The sequence below is a fragment of the Nycticebus coucang genome, chromosome 18, assembly GCF_027406575.1.
Source record: "Nycticebus coucang isolate mNycCou1 chromosome 18, mNycCou1.pri, whole genome shotgun sequence".
Lineage (NCBI taxonomy): Eukaryota > Metazoa > Chordata > Mammalia > Primates > Lorisidae > Nycticebus > Nycticebus coucang.
The window spans coordinates 6,183,693-6,201,717 of NC_069797.1; the positions used below are offsets into that span (position 1 = coordinate 6,183,693).

The following is an 18,025-nucleotide window of genomic DNA, read 5'->3' on the forward strand; positions in this document are numbered from 1 at the left end:
AGTGTACTCACCCTTATTATGAAACTAATGTAGGACCTTCACATGAAAGCTATAACCCAGTTACAACCTAAGAATAGGGAGAAAGGGGAAAGGGAGGGGAGGGAGGGGGATTAATGGGATTACACCTGTGGTGCATCTTACAAGGGTATATGTGAATCCTAGTAAATGTGGAATGTAAAGGTCTTAGCAAAATAACTAAGAAAATGCTACAAAAGCTATGTTAACTAATGTGATGAAAATGTGTCAAACGATCTATGAACCAAGTGTGTGGTGCTCCACGATCATACTAATGTACACAGCTATGGTTTAATAAAAATAAATAATAAAAACAAAAACACAAGGAGATGCCCCTTCACACATTCAAGATTGACTATAATGAAAAAGATGGATAATAACATGCATTGGTGAGAATGTGGAGAAACTGGAGCATTGGTAGGTTGCTGGTGAGAATGTAAGATGGTGCAACCACTTTGGAAAACAATTTGACAGTTCTTCAATATTGTAAACATAGAATAACCATATGGTCTAGTATTTCTACCCCTAGATATGTACCCAAGAGAATTGAAAGCATGTGGCCATACAAAAACTCGTATGTGAATATTCGTAGCATCATTATTCATAATAAAAATTAAAGGCAACCTAAATGTACATCATCTTAGGAATACTAAAACAATGGATATGCAAATAATGGAATACTGTTCAGCCATATTCATAAAAAGGAATGAAGTATCAATATTTGCTACATGTATAAATCTTGAAGCCATGCTAGGTCAAAGAGCAGAACAACATATAAAGCCACATATTGTATGAGTCCATTGATATGAAATGTCCAGAACAGACACATAGATAAAGACAGAAAGCACATTAGTGATTGCCAGGAACTGAGGCCATCCAGGCGCTTAAGGGGATGAAGGGACATGAGGAGTAACTGCTAACAGGTATGATGTTTCTTTTTGTCATGATAAAAATGTTTGGAATTAGATCAAGGTGAATGTTACATAACTTTTCTAATATACTAAAAATACCTGAATTGTAAACTCTAGAAAAGTTTTGCTATCTTTTGTTATCAGCCTGATTTCACATGTCCTTGATCTCACTTTTGCTTGCTAGAATAGGATTAAAATCCTGTTACTCAGATTTTTTTTCCATTTTATGTAACAAGGAATTATCAAATTTTTGAGCAATTCACATTGAATTTGTCAACCTTAAACTATCAAATTGAGTTCACTTGAAATGCAAGAGTTTTCAGGTTTATCAAAGATTGAAAACATAAACGACATATATTAAATTATGCCTTCATGTTTAATATGTAGACAAAAATAAATAGGACTATACGGTATATTTTTAGACTAGGACTGATATGGTTAAAAATACTTCTAACACTGTCACAATATCTTTGACATATGTATATGTCTTTTACATTTATATATGTTTTGAATGATAACATAACTGATTCTTAATTGCCTCATAAACCTCCCTTAAGACTCCCATACTTCAGTAACTTAGAGACACTTTTAACTTAGAACTGGTAGACTTGGAGGGCTGGGCATGGTGGCTCACATCCGTAATCCTAGAGCTCTCTGAGTCCATGGCAGGAAGATTCCCTGAGGTCAGGAGCTGCAAATTAGCCTGAACAAAATCAAGACACTCACTCCCCTCTTTACTAAATGTAGAAAAAATAAAAAAATAGCTGGCATGGCAGCATACTTCTGTAGTCCCAGCTACTCAGGAGGCAGAGGCAGGAGGATCACTTGAGTCCAGGTCTATGAGGTTGCAATGAGTTATGATAATGCCACTGCAGGCTAGACTGTTGACAGAGTGGAGACGTCTTTAAAAAAAAAAAAAAAGAAAAAAGGAAAAAGAAAGGAAAAGAAAAAAAGATAGAAAAAAACTAGATTTAGTTGACATGTTTTTTTTTTTTCCAGCTGGTACACTGGCTAACTTCATAAACATTTAGAAGTGATGCCCATATCCTTTAAAAACTCAAAAAGAAAAAAATAAGAAATTTAAAAGATGCAGTATTCCCAGGTAAGGGCAATATATCATAAGCTCATAGTCTAGTACTATTTTTCTTCTTATTGTCTGGAGCCTTTTACTATAATCTTACTGTGTAGTTTGGTGTGTGTGTGTGTGTGTGAACCAAAAGACCATTTTAGAGAAAGAAACTTTTCTTAAATTGGCAAGTAGATATTAGGAGGAATGAAACTAGAGTATTCTGTAGAAATAAAAAAGAAAAAAATAATTTTTTCTGAGCTTGATTATTATTAGATGGATCAGATGTGTGATTCCAAGAGCTTCTGGCAGAGTTGTGCCCATAACCTGTTTTCAGTAATGCTCACTTCCTACAAGCCATTTCCTGGTGAATTTGCTAGCTAGGTTAAAATCAGTATGAACAGAAATTAGAGAAATTTCTGTACTTTTATTAGAAATCAAATGCTTCATGTTAAGCAGCAATGTTTCTTTTTCAAAGGCTATACTTTCAAACTTTTTTAATTTCCAGGAAGCATATGAATTATGCCAAATTTTTAGCTAAAAACCTCATAATTACGGTATGAGAAATAGTATCTGTTCTAGATGCCTTTTAGGAGTTTCTCGGCTTTATGGAAGATGTGGTATTAGTTGGGTATTTTTTTTTAATTATTTTTTGGGTAACAACTCAAAGAGAATATTCAATGTCTCAAGCAGAGATTTACTTTAAAAGGAGAAAATTAAATTTTCCTTGATTAGTCCATGTTCTGCTAAATGTTTATAATATAAAAACTCCTGAGTTTGAATTTTGAAATGTTTTCATAAAAGGGATTTTTTTTTTGTACAGTAATAATGTAATGGAAGAAAAGACTTCCAGCAGGCACACAATATAATTAAGTAAAAATACTTCATAACATTACATACCATTTTGATAGAGCCATTTTCATTTTGTTTTGTTTTAATGATATCTATTGTGTCTTTCATTGTCTGTGAGTAGTATTAGTCCTAAAAAAGTCTCCTCATAAGCCAAGAGGATGCCTGGCCCCCAGGGAATAGACGTAGGGATCTCTAAGCCTTCAAGTCTCTTTTGAAAGGGGGCTAATCCTTAAACATGAGCTTTTCACTGTCCCCCAAACTCGCCATTACTCTGGGCCATGGGATCATCAGAACTAATCTGATTATATCCTTTATCCCTCTTTTATCAGGTAACACTCAGATTCCATTTCCACACTATCAATGTCATGTAACTTCAGATTTCCCAATTCTAATCCTGCCTACTGCTCATTTTCTACTCTGAATTTCATTTACAGTGGCCTTTGGCACTTATTGCTTATAATCTATGATGTTATCTATATTGTATGTGTATTCATATATATGAGCATATATATGCTGCTTCTCTGAAGGACCATTTTACTTTGTAGTTATAGTCTAAATCTGGATATTCTCTGGAGACATTAAAATGGGCCATTTCTATTTTCCACCCCACATCTCTTTTATCACAGATCTTGGAGAAAATGTAGACATTCTCCTTTCTATTGTTCGGCACTTCTAAAGACATTCCTGCCCATGACTTTGAATCACACGTGTCCATACCACTACCACTCCTTTATTGTTATCTAGCAATCTTCCTCCTTTTTTGAAGATTTTTAGCACTTGTTTACTGTCAGTCTCTTCAATACCAACTCATCTCAGATTTCATATCCATGTAAATAAATGCATCTTCTAATACACTAGTCTCTTAGTTTCTTGAACTCATTTTCTCTAAAAACCTAGTTTGTGCTACACCCGACAAATCTCCCCCAGTCATTATCAAAAATTAACTCTTTCGGGGTTGGGCGAGGTGGTTCACTCCTGCTATTTTAGCACTGTGGGAGAGCGAGGCAGATGGATTGCCTGAGCTCACCGATTTAACACCAGCCTGAGCCAGGTGAGACCTTGTCTCTAAAAATAGCTGGTGTGGTGGCAGGCCCCTGTCATCCCAGCTACTTGGGAGGCTGAGGCAAGAGAATCACTTGAGTCCAAGAGTTTGACATTGCTTTGAGCTATTACGCCACCTCACTCTACCCAGGGTGAGAGCTTGAGACTCTGTCTCAATTAAAAAAAAAAAAAAAGTAATATATTTGCAATTACTCATTATTTTCCATTTAATACACAGGGTGGACATAAAATTCATGTGCAATTTAAAATAGTTTAACCTAGTAAATTGCACTGGAAATTTATGCCCACCCTGTACTATATTCCCTATTCACCATCCATTTCTTCTTTTGCTAAGTTTATATGCATTTCTTAATATACTTATGGGTTTTGTTCCAACTGTTTGAAAAGCTTGAAAATTATTTCTTTAGAGTTTCACTTGCAAATTTAGCCAACGTATATGTGTATATCTGTATCTATTTAAATGAAAGTAATTAATATCCATTGCAAGTGTATTGACATAAGATTTTAGTGCACTTTAACTTTTCCTGTCCCAGTCATATTTTGCAAAGCTAGCACCTAAATATGTAAGTACCTCTCTATAACTTATTAAAGATTACTTATGGAGGTACAGTGAATATATTCCTCCATTTTCAGTACTTTCATTAAGTTTTCTTAGTCCCTTCCAGGTTTTACAATGTCAGAAGTATCAACAAGATGTATATGTCAAAGTTGGTAGAATCAAGTTTTATATTGAAATTTCATTGTTAGTAACAACACATAAGACATCTTTTATGTTTTACTATGATGGCAATAACCGTAATGTTATTTGCCATTAAGTTATCAAAAGATAGCCCTCCTTTTTTTGTTGAGACACATTTTCACCTTGTCATCCTTGGTAGAGTGCCATGGCATCATATCTCAGAGCAACCTCAAACTCTTGGGCTCAAGTGATTCTCTTGCCTCAGCCTCCCCAGTAGCTGGGACTGCAGGCTCCCACCACAACACCCAGCTACTTTTAGAGACGGGGTCTCACTCTGGCTTACACTGGTCTCGAGCCTATGAGCTCAGGCAATCCACACCACTGGGCCTCCCAGAGTGCTGAGATTATAGGTGTGAGCCACCACACCCGACTAGGCTAGTTATTTAGAATAGGTTATAATTTAACTTTTCTGATGTTTTTGTTACCCTTAGTAGCAATGGAGATTAATAAATCTTTGGGCTGTGATAGGCTCACACCTGTAATCCCAGCACTTTGAGAGATTGAGTTGCAGGATCACTTAAGACCAGGAGTTCAACATCAGCCTAGGCAACACAGAAAAACCCTTGTCTCTACAAAAGTCAGAAACATTAGCAGAATGTGGTGGCACACACCTATGGTCCTCATTACTTGGGAAACTGAGGCAGAAGGATTGCTTCAGAGTGGGAGTTTAAGACTGTAAAGAGCTATGATCTCATCACTGCAACAGAATGAAACCCTGTCTCTAAAATAAAAGACCTTTGGATACTTTTGTATGTGGTATCTGATATAGTATCATTACTATCGATATCTACAACACTTTGAGGGTCCATATATCATGTCATATTCTTTAATAGAGATAAACATTAAAAATATGTTTTTAAATTATCATTAAGTTTATATATTCTAAATTAATCCTTTATACTTTATGTAAAATAATGAAAGAAAAATACCTTTACAGATTATGAAGCAACTCTTCATTTATCAAAAATCTTCCTTTAAAAATTTATTTAGGCCCGGGCGGCGCCTGTGGCTCAGTCGGTAGGGTGCCGGCCCCATATACCGAGGGTGGCGGGTTCAAACCCGGCCCCGGCCAAACTGCAACCAAAAAATAGCCGGGCGTTGTGGTGGGTGCCTGTAGTCCCAGCTACTCGGGAGGCTGAGGCAAGAGAATCGCTTAAGCCCAGGAGTTGGAGGTTGCTGTGAGCTGTGTGAGGCCACGGTGCTCTACCAAGGGCCATAAAGTAAGACTCTGTCTCTACAAAAAAAAAAAAAAATTTATTTAGGCCCTTTTGTTTCCCCCCTTAGCCCTGCCTGTGCTGCCGGGTGAGCGGCGGCCGCCCCGCGCCCGGAGGTCGTTCCCTCTCATCCTCCCGGTCGCGGAGAGGAGGCGGCGGTAGCGGCCGGAGCCGGGCGGGCGGCCTGAGGTGGGAGCCCAGCCGGCCCCGCTGGGAATATGGCGACCGGTGGCTACCGGACCGGCGGCAGCACCGCAGACTTCCTGGAGGAGTGGAAGGTGAAACGCGAGGAGATGCGCGCCAAGCAGAACCCCCCGGCCCGGCCACCGCGGGCGGGGGCGGCGGCGACCCAGCCGGGAAGCCCCCGGCGGGGGCGCTGGGCATCTCGGCGGCCGCCGCGGCCAACGAGCTCAACAGCAACCTCCCGGGCGGCGCGGCCGCACCTGCCGCCCCCGCTCCCGGGGGCGCGAACTGCGCCGTCGGCCCGGCGGCGCTGACCCGGGCGGCCCCGGGCCCCGGCGGCCGGAAGAGGAGCTCCCAGCCGCCGCCTCAGGGGCACAGTCGTCCCGGGGCGACGACGACCGGGACGGCGCCCCGGAGAAGGGCAAGAGCTCGGGCCCCAGTGCCAGGAAAGGCAAGGGACAGATGGAGAAGAGGAAGCTGCGGGAGAAGCGGCGCTCCACAGGCGTGGTCAACATCCCGGCCGCGGAGTGCTTAGATGAGTATGAAGATGATGAAGCAGGACAGAAAGAGCGGAGACGAGAAGAGGCAATCACACAGCAGAACACGGCGCAGAACGAGGCTGCCGGCTCCCTGGATCCGGGCACTGCCTGTGTGCTGCAGGACCCATCAAGACCAGTTGCAGGCAGATATAAGAGCACAACCACTGCCTCTGAAGAAGATATCTCAAGTAGATAGCCCCGAACAGAGAGGAGTGGGTTCGCTAGATATAACAGGGATGCAAATGTCTCAGGTACTTTTGCCTCAAGTAGTACATTGGAAAAGAAAATTGAAGATCTTGAAAAGGAAGTAGTAAGAGAAAGGCAAGAAAACCTGCGATTTATGAGACTGATGCAGGATAAAGAGGAAATGATTGGAAAACTCAAAGAAGAAATTGACTTGTTAAATAGAGATCTAGATGACATAGAAGATGAGAACGAGCAATTAAAGCAGGAAAATAAAACTCTTTTGAAAGTTGTTGGGCAGCTGACAAGGTAGAAGATTCAAGGCACAATGCGGAATGAATATTTTAAAACTACTGATTGAATGTCACGGTCAAAGCTAGGAGGTATTCCTATGCTGCAATACATTAAAATAACTATGTATATTTATTTCTAGAAAACAGATGGATGTTTATTTTCAAAATATGTCTTTTTCATTATTAGTTTCAAAATATGTCTTTTTCATTATTAGTTTATTTTCAAAATATGTCTTTTTATTTTACAAATAAGTAACATCTTTCAGCTATTAAAATAATAGGAATACCTTTTTGGTTTTGTGTGGTATTCAAATAACACATGATTTAAAGTCACAACCCTTCGAGTGTATTAGTACATTCTCTCCCTGAAGGAGATCCACAGTCTTTGTTTACATGAATTCAAATGCTTTTGGGGAGTTGCCTGTAAATGCCTTCTTACCGACGTGTGCAGCCTTTTATATGTTGATGACTTACTCAGAAAGGTTTTTGTCTGCTGTCATTTGTTCTTTCCACTTATTCTAAGCAATTTAGAGTAATAATCGCACTGTTTTGTATAACTAATCGTTTAAAAGAAAAGCTATTTTAAAAGTTACTTACTATAATGTTCTTGTTGGCTAAACATAAATTGAAAATACTTGAATTATGCGATAGTAAATGAAAATTTACTATTTTGTGTTTGAATATTAAAATTTTTTTTAAATCACTTTTACTTCTGAGAAACATATAATTGTAATTTTAATGTAAAATTTCTTATGTAGGTATTATGTTTTTCTCTCTCTCTTTTTTTTTCTTTTCCATTCCAAGGCTTATTAGCGAACATGGGCTATTTAAAAGTTGTTTATTCTTTGGGCCTGGAAATGTATACAATTTTAGTACATAAGAAAAAAAAATCCCTATTTTGATTATATTATCACATGCATTTAAATCAAAACTAAAGTACTTATCCACAGTTAAAACATGTACACATATATTAACAAAACAGTATGTAAGCAGAAATAATACTGAAATATTTTGCCTAATTACTAAGTTGGAGAATAATGCTGTGACAGTTTTTCACATGAGAGAATATTCCCCTATCTCAAATTTAAGGGATTCTCTCCCTAACACTGAAAAATTTCAAACATTTATAAAGAATTCATACAAATTTTTTCTTGTATTAAATATTATTAGTATTTAGGGTTGTTTGGTATTACATTTTTATGTTAAGTTAGAACTCCCCCCGCCCTAAAAACACATATTAGGCATGATGAAATGCTTGCCATTTTAATAGCAGAATCTCGAACAGCAACACTAATATCCTTTTATCCAGTTAAGGTATGAAAGTGGCTTGAACGTAGTAAAATCCATTTGTGGTGGGCTGCTGACTTTTTCCTTCCCTTGACAAGCCCTTATATAATTCACTATTAGAAAAATAGAGAAGGTAAGACATTTGGGGAGAAAACACAGACTAACTGACAAATATCAGATACTGAATTGTAAAAACCTCTGGCCTTACGTAGGTTAGCTTTACCCTTCTCCCCAGCTCAGAAGATTCAAGGTTGGCTGATCATCAAACTGACTTGAGGAAATTAAAAAGAATTCCTTTGCTTTAGCTCCTAGATAGGTTTAGAGTGAGACCCTAGATTCGAGAATTTTTAAAGCTAATCATCTCATGGTTCTGATCAGAGCTAGTTTTAGAAACACCTGCTATAGCATCTTTATTCTCAGAAGTATCTTCCAATGAAAACACAGAATTGATGTAATTTTACCTATCGGCTTTTTTGTTCCTTTAGTTTATTTAATAATTTTTCTGGTCTCTGGAGCAGTTTTCATGTGTGCATAAGTGTGTGTATACACATGTATGTATATATCCACTGTTCACAAAAGTTCAGTGTTAGATTTCCAAATTTGATACAGTTGCAGAATTATTGCAGAAGGGCCTCCTTCTTGGGGACTTTCACTCTGCATGGGAAGTACAGTGGTGTGCCGGTCCCAATACCGCCTTGGTGGTGAGGTTCTCATCCCCCTTTGTTCATCCCTAGGCACATGGCAAAAATACGCTTATTGCCTACGTCTCCATCCTCACTTTGGATGTTGTGAAAATGCTATCAATATACAATCTTAGGATATGTTAGTATGTTGTTTTTTAATTCAGAGAATTAATTTGAATTTTCTACTTAAATATATGGATAAAAGAACATTTCACTTTAAAATTATATTAGGTATTAATGCTTTTAAAGACTGAGAGGTTTAATTTTTTTTACAGTTTATAGGGAGCATTTCTAGCAATGATCTGCTTTTTGAACATAATGATACCAAATGCAAATATAGGAGCCTTACAGTTTAGGGAAAGCATTTCACATACAGTCCTTCCCCATCTCCTTAAAATATGTATTTATTTCACAAACAAATTTTTACACCAGCTGTTGAAAAATAAAGTAGAATCTGTTACACTTCCCGTTAAAATTTGTAAAAAGGGTTGCGATTTTAAAAAGGTAGCTGAAGGTACATGTGTATTACTCTTGAAAACTCGGCTGTTGTCAATAAGGTACAATTATTTGTGAAATTATTAGTCTTTTTTGAAATATCATTTCTTCTATCTCCTGGGAATTTATGGCATAATAAAGCACATCCAAAGTTGTAAAAAAAATAAAAAAATAAAAATTTATTTAGAACATATTTTCAGGAATATATATCAGCTATTATAACTTTACAATTATTAGTATTTTAATAAAAGTGATCATTAAATCAAAATTTTGAAATAGCAGTTTAATAATGAAATGAAATATGTAAAATAGAAAAATGACACTGGAAAGATATATTTGATAATAAGTTTTAATATTATTAGTCTATACTGAACAGTTTACCATAGAGAGTATTATTGTTCACCAAAGCTTTTTCCATTAGGTTAAAAGTAAGGCCTACATTAGGAGTGGTATATGTTGTCTTTGAAATATTATTAGTAACGATGATTTTATTATAAAGGAAAAGTTAACTGCCATTAAAGAATGGCCAACATGACAAAACTTCTCACTTCAAATAATTTTATTGCGTTGCTATGAGGTGAATCTGCTTCATGATAAATACTGTTGAACAGAAAGAAATTTTACATTCATGTTTGTGCCCCTGAAATAAAAACTCATCTTGTGGTTGACAAAGTCATAAGAATGAAAGTGTTACAAAAAATCTATAACAAATATGACAAATTACATGCCTCTGCAAATGACCAATGTGTCCATTTTAATCAATGTCACCTGTAACACTAATGTTAGAGAAGTACTTGGACTCACTGCTTCTACGGAGCTATGGAAGCAGATACTAATTAATGATCTATTTTGTGGCCTATTTACCATATTTCCTAATTTTCCACAATTTCTCCACTTTTAATTATAAAACATAGTCTTAGAAGTAATCACCATCAGTTACAGCGTGCATATAAAACTATGAGCAAACACTTTTCTTATTTCCAGAAAAATAATGCATCAGCGATGCACCGAGATACAGGTGGAGGAATGGAGGAAAGTAGCCAACCGGGGGTTCAGACAGTAAGGCAGTGTATTTTCTGTCAAAAAATTACTAACAAACATAAAAAGGACCAAAGCCAATAATTCTAAACATCAGTGATAAAATACTTCTTCCTTCTCACAACATTTCTCTCTGTCCCCTGCCCTCCCTCTCCTTCCCCACTGAGCACAGCAGGACAATAAAGCTTAACTCAGGGGAAGAAGAAAACATTTAACCCCCAAGGAGGACTTTAAAAATATCCTGGTCAATGCATTATTTGTCAAATTGAGTTAAATGAACAAGCAGAAGAAAAACATATTAAATGTACGCATTTATTGTGTTCTAGTTTTTACTTTAAAATATGCAGATATCGTTAAAATTGTGCACAACTTATAGTAAATATTACAATTGGATGCTCATTACAACCAAGTATTTAAATAAGAAAAGACTTCAATTAATGTAAATGTTTATCAATAGATATTCGTAAATGGTGACGTAGTTATATCAAATACTCTATAGAATTCAGAAGAAATGAGAGAGCTATAAAACAATCAGTATGAAATAATTGAGGTGCCTGTGGCTCAGCGGGTAGGACGCCGGCCCCATATACCAAGGGGCCGGGTCAAACTGCAACGACAACAAAAAAATAGCCAGGCATTGTGGCAAGTGCCTGTAGTTCCTGCCACTCAGGAAATTGAGGCAAGAGAAACGCATAAGTCAAGGAGTTGGAGGTTGCTGTGAGCTGTGACGCCATAGCACTCTACCGAGGGTGATAAAGTGAGACTCTGTCTCTAAAAAAAAAAAAAAAGAATAAATAAAAATTAATTAATTTTAAAAAAGAAATAATTGTGATGACGTTTCAAAAAGCAAGAAGTTTTGTAAGTTAAACATTTCTCTACTCTTATATTTATAAATATATCTTTCAATATTCATACATACACATATACTCACAGAGATTGCATAGAAAAATGCCCCTGAGTGTCATGTAAAAATTTTGTAGTAGTTAGAGGAAGTAGAGTAATTTGTCACATTCAGATGAAATAAAACTTCAATTTTATTCACTACACATTCATATTATTTTAATGTTTTACCAAAAAAACATTTTCATGAATTATTTGTGGAATTTTTAAAAAGAAAAAAGATCATTTAAAATTACCACTTTCAATGGAATTCATGAGTGGTCATTTATGTGACTGTTTCCTAATGACTGATAAAACAGTGTGGAACAAAATGCACAATGTTGTATTACGTACAATCATCAAAGCAATCGATTGCCCAGAATTCAACATTTGTATTTTAACTAACTAGTGCCCCCCTTGAAAACTATAATTACTTGAAATTGTACATCGTGGTATAATTTTGACAAAGTTTTTCCCTTTGTATTGGAAATTAAATGCCTTTTGTAATATTTTATAGTTAGAAATCAAAGAAAGTACTACTAAAATATTTCAAATATAACATTTCTTTTTGAATTCCCAAGAAATTCTAAAATTCATGGGGAAAGTAAGTCTAAAACAAGAATTGGAGGGGCAGTGCATGAGGCTCAAAGGAGTAGGACGCCGGCCCCATATGCCGGAGGTGGTGGGTTCAAGCCCAGCCCCGGCCAAAAACTGCAAAAAAAAAAAAGAATTGGAGATTTTTTTTATTGTCTATCTTATAATTTTTAATAAGTACTAATAGTATTTCTTAACATATCTTCAAATTATTTTAAATAATTTTATCTAATATTTTACCTTAGAAAAGATAAATTAAGAAAGTGGCAAATTAAAAGGAAAACTACTTTATTGGCTTCAACAAATGTCTATCATGGTAATAGTAACAATTCTAACATGTACAGGGACTTGGTATGTGTACAATATTGTTCCAGTTATAATTCAACTTATCCTCATATTCAACTTCATATTCAATTCATATACACAGCTTTTGTTTCCATTATAAAAATAGAAATCGAAGTCTCAGAAATGTTGTTATCTATTCACCATTTAGTGACTGATAACTGATAGAGCCAGATTTTTAACCCAGCATCTACTTATAGAACATTTTTTCTGAACATGGACATTCTGCTGCCTCTGTGGGTGGAAGGGAGGAAGTATCAAAAACTAATATTTATTGAACTTTTAGTACAGAAAAGTAGAATTTTAAGGAAGTTTTTATATAATTTTTGTTTATTGCTATGGTAGCAAACTATCACAAATTTCATAATTCAACACATACTCAATTTGTCAGTGTTTCTGTGGCTCAGGCATACAGTATGGCTAAGCTGAGTCTCACAGGGAACATTCAAGCTTTTGGCCTTGATCAAGAGGCCCCACTTGGGATGAATCTATTCTCAAAGTCATAGGATTTGCTGGCAAAGCTGATGTCTATGATTGCAGGACTGAAGGCCTTGGCTTTTTGTGACCACAGTTGGCCACAGTTCCATGAAATGTGGATTTCTTTTTTATTTATTTATTTATTTATTTATTTTTTTTTTTTGTAGAGGCAGAGTCTCACTTTATCACCCTCGGTAGAGTGCCATGGCCTCACACAGCTCACAGCAACCTCCAACTACTGGGCTTAGGTGATTCTCTTGCCTCAGCCTCCCGAGTAGCTGGGACTACAGGCATCCACCACAACACCCGGCTATTTTTTGTTGCAGTTTGGCCGGGGCTGGGCTTGAACCCACCACCCTTGGTATATGGGGCCGGCGCCCTACCCACTGAGCCACAATTATTGTTGGGGATTCATTGAGGGTACAATAAGCCAGGTTACACTGATTGCAATTGTTAGGTAAAGTCCCTCTTGCAATCATGTCTTGGCCCCATAAAGTGTGACACACACCAAGGCCCCACCTCTCTCCCTCCGTCCCTCTTTCTGCTTCCCCCTCCATAACCTTAATTGTCATTAATTGTCCTCATATCAAAATTGAGTACATAGGATTCATGCTTCTCCATTCTTGTGATGCTTTACTAAGAATAATGTCTTCCACTTCCATCCAGGTTAATACGAAGGATGTAAAGTCTCCATTTTTTTAATGGCTGAATAGTATTCCATGGTATACATATACCACAGCTTGTTAATCCATTCCTGGATTGGTGGGCATTTAGGCTCTTTCCACATTTTGGCGATTGTAAATTGAGCTGCAATAAACAGTCTAGTACAAGTGTCCTTATGATAAAAGGATTTTTTTCCTTCTGGGTAGATGCCCAGTAATGGGTTTGCAGAATCAAATGGGAGGTCTAGCTTGAGTGCTTTGAGGTTTCTCCATACTTCCTTCCAGAAAGGTTGTACTAGTTTGCAGTCCCACCAGCAGTGTAAAAGTGTTCCCTTCTCTTCCACCTCCACGCCAGCATCTGCAGTTTTGAGATTCTGTGATGTGGGCCATTCTCACTGGGGTTAGATGATATCTCAGGGTTGTTTTGATTTGCATTTCTCTAATATATAGAGATGGTGAACATTTTTTCATGTGTTTGTTAGCCATTCGTCTGTCAACTTTAGAGAAAGTTCTATTCATGTCTCTTGCCCATTGATATATGGGATTGTTGGCTTTTTTCATGTGGATTAATTTGAGTTCTCTATAGATCCTAGTTATCAAGCTTTTGTCTGATTGAAAATAGGCAAATATCCTTTCCCATTTTGTAGGTTGTCTCTTTGCTTTGGTTATTGTCTCCTTAGCTGTACGCAATCTACCTATTCAATGCCATTCCTATCAAAATACCAACATCGTACTTTCAAGATTTGGAAAAAATGATTTTGCGTTTTGTATGGAACTGGAAAAGCCCTGTATAGCTAAGGCAGTTCTTAGTAACAAAAATAAAGCTGGGGGCATCAGCATACCAGATTTTAGTCTGTACTACAAAGCCATAGTGGTCAAGACAGCATGGTACTGGCACAAAAACAGAGACATAGACACTTGGAATCAAATTGAAAACCAAGAAATGAAACTAACATCTTACAACCACCTAATCTTCGGTAAATCAAATAAGAACATACCTTGGGGGAAAGACTCCTTATTCAATAAATGGTGTTGGGAGAACTGGATGTCTACATGTAAAAGACTGAAACTGGACCCACACCTTTCCCCACTCACAAAAATTGATTCAAGATGGATAAAGGACTTAAATTTAAGGCATGAAACAATAAAAATCCTCCAAGAAAGCATAGGAGAAACACTGGAAGATATTGGCCTGGTGAAAGACTTCATGAAGAAGACTGCCATTGCAATTGCAACAACAACAAAAATAAACAAATGGGACTTCATTAAACTGAAATGTGGATTTCTTAACATGGCTTTTTACTTCATCTAGCCATCAGGGAGACTTTCTACAGGTCATCTAGCAAGCCAGGATGCCAAACATGTGATGTAGTCATGGAGCTGATGCCCTTTCACCCAGGATATCGCAGATCTTGGTCACACTCAGTGGAAGGGATTCCACAGAACTATGACCATGTGGAGTTGAGAATCACAGGAGGATCGCCTTAGAGTTTGTCTACCACCATCTTCCCTCTGGACCAAAACGATCAGCATCTCTCTCACTTACAAAATACATTCATCTACTTCCAGGATTCCCAAGAGATGTTTCCTATTATATAAGCCATTCAAAGTCAAAATCTGAACAGCTAAGTCAGTTCTAGATATGGAGGAATTCCTCTATGTGTGGTTCCATTTATTTAGTGCAGCGGTTCTCAATCTGTGGGTCACAACCCCTTTGTAACAATGAAAATACATCCTGCATATCAGATATTTACATTACGATTCATAACAGTAGCAAAATTACAGTTATGAAGTAGCAACGAAAATAATTTTATGGTTGGGGGTCACCACAACATGAGGAACTGTATTAAAGGGTCGCGGCATTAGGAAGGATGAGAACCACTGCTTTAGTGGTTTATAACAGCTAAAAAAACTAATTTGACTGTTCAGCAGCTCTGTGCTTGGTGTTCATATGCTTGTGTCATCAATTGCCTCTTCTTGAGCTTGAACAGAACCTACAACACAACTTGCTTATCAACAGTGAAATACGGCAAAGGTGGTGGGATGTTACTACTAATATTACGTGATGTGATTTGAGATTTGTCCTGGCAGACTTGCTCTAGATTATAGTCTTATGAAGCCCTCAGCAGAGGACCCAATGATCTATACCTGGACTCCAGACCTATGGAGACACTAAGAAAGTAAATGAGTTGTTTTAATTTGCTGAGTTTGTGGTACGCAGCAATAGTAATGAATACAATATGAAATAGCTTAATGCATTCTCTCAACAGCCCTATGAAGTGAGCATTATTATTCCTTTTCATACTTCCAAAGGTACATGAAGCATTAAGGTATTTTCCCCAAGTCACCTAGACAGTTATGAAAAAATGGAAAATGCCATGAAGGCTATGTTAAACAGTTTGATGAAAATCTTTCAGACTGTATATGAAACCAGCACATTGTACCACTTGACTGCACTAATGTACACAGCTATGATTTAATAATCAAAAAATAAATAAATAAATCGTAAGAGAGAAGAAAAGGAATCTTTTCCTGACCAGATCTAAGACTAATGGGTATGACCCCATAACAAAAAACAGATTTATAAGAGAAAAACATACACATTTATTTCTTAAGTTTTATATGACGTAAGAGCTTCAAAGAAATGAAGACCCCCTGCAAAAAGAGAAATCTGTATGTTTTCACAAAGTTATGCAAAGATACAATTGGAATACAAAGGTCTGATCCACTGGTATTAAATTAGAGTAGCATGTCTCAAACCTGGTCCAAACCTACTTAAGTCTGTTTTCAGAATTTGCATCTTCCCTGTGACATTGCACAGTAATTTTTTTGAAATTTCATAAAGATCAAAAGAAGATTTAGTGAACATTTTCTATAGATTGAGATTTGTCACCTGTGACTATAATTAGGTAAAAATTAAGCCTTTTTTTTTCATTGTCTCTTCAGTCAAGGGGAATGATTTAAAAAATTAATTACAGGTTATCTATATTTTCTCCATCAGAGGCCTTTCCATTAGTGCTGATTATTCGTGTATAGATTATTCAGATCACCTTGGCATTTTTCTTTTTTTTTTATTAAATCATAGATGTGTACATCAATATGATCATAGGGCATCATACACTTGTTTCATAGAATATTTGACACATTTTCATCTCATTAGTTGACATAGCCCTCCTGGCATTATCCTAGTTATTTTGTCAAGACATTTACATTCCACATTTGCCAAGGCTCACATGTACCTTTGTAAGATGCACCACATGTGAGAAGAAAAAATATCCAATGTATTCACCCCTACTATGAAACTAACTTAGGACCTTTACATGAAGCTATAACCAAGTTTCAACCTAAGAACAGGGGGAAGGGGGAAAGCATGGGGAGGGAGGGGGGAGGTGGGTAGTATTCTAATGATCCGATGAACATTTAATGTTTTTTTCCATAGCTACTTAGAATTTTGGCTCAAGCCTGAGATCATTAAATAGTTGTAATGATAGCAACAGATGCATTATCCTCAACCAGATGCAAATATAATTGGAATTAAATTGCCATGTTCATTTTTGTTATGTCATTTTCAGTAGGAATAAATTTTAAATGGATTGTTCCATTTAAACTATATAAACACTGGGTCTATGTCTAAAGAACACCAGTATTTTCAACAAAAAACTGCTTTGATGGCTAAAAGATTTTTTTTTCTCTTCTGTAAATATTTATAAATACACATATGATATAAATTAACCAATCTATTGATAGATGGATACACAGATAAAAGTGAATTTTGGTACAATTTTAGAATGCAAAGGAAAAGCATTATGTTTTACAAAGATATAGAATATTTAAATCACTGTCTTGAGAGAAAAGTGTTACAGATTGACGGAATGAATTTAAATTTTGTTTTCTCGGGTGAATAGACTGCAGTTTTGTTTTGTTTTGTTTGAGACAGAGTCTCACTATGTTGCCCTCGGTAGACTGCTGTAGCATCACAGCTCACAGCAACCTCAAACTCTTGGGGTAAGTGATTCTCTTGCCTCAGCTTCCCAAGTAGGTGAGACTACAGGTGCCCGCCACAATGCCCAGCTATTTTTTTGGTTATAGTTGCCATTGTTTGGCAGGCCCAGGCTGGATTTGAACCCACCAGCTCCAGTGTATCTGGCTGGCGCCCTAGCCACTGAGCTACAGGTGTTGAGCCTATAGATTGCAGTTTTATAATTAAAAAAGAATATGTTCAGGTTAGATCCTCTCTGAAGAGGGTCTGGAAGAAAAGGAAAAGAGTAAGCAGCATGTGAAATAGTACTTTAAAATGATCTCAAGATTTTATGCTTCTTGGTCACTTTATGTATCATTTTTGTATTTTTCTATTTTCAAAAAAATTTACAACAAGCATATATTAATTTGTAAACCAAAAAAACTCCCAAAATCTTATTTATAAAAAAACAGTATGAAGGTCAAATTGGATGGCTTGCTTAACAATATTGTTTTCATATGTTGAGAATAGTCAAGGGATGGTTTCAGTGTTA

General features: G+C 36.8%; 1 protein-coding gene and 1 pseudogene across 1 annotated transcript in view; both read left to right on the forward strand.

The window, feature by feature from the left end:
* The window catches only part of LOC128570256 (laminin subunit alpha-1-like), a 96,026-nt gene extending 89,960 nt beyond the window's left edge, over nucleotides 1-6,066 (forward strand). The window contains 2 exon segments of the mRNA XM_053569207.1: nucleotides 1,923-2,028; nucleotides 5,930-6,066. Coding sequence (XP_053425182.1) covers nucleotides 1,923-1,949 — 27 coding nt within the window. The 3' untranslated portion in view covers nucleotides 1,950-2,028; nucleotides 5,930-6,066.
* An 11-nt stretch (nucleotides 6,067-6,077) lies between these two features.
* LOC128570558 (PRKC apoptosis WT1 regulator protein-like) lies at nucleotides 6,078-7,188 on the forward strand (annotated as a pseudogene).
* The last annotated feature ends 10,837 nt before the right edge of the window (nucleotides 7,189-18,025 follow it).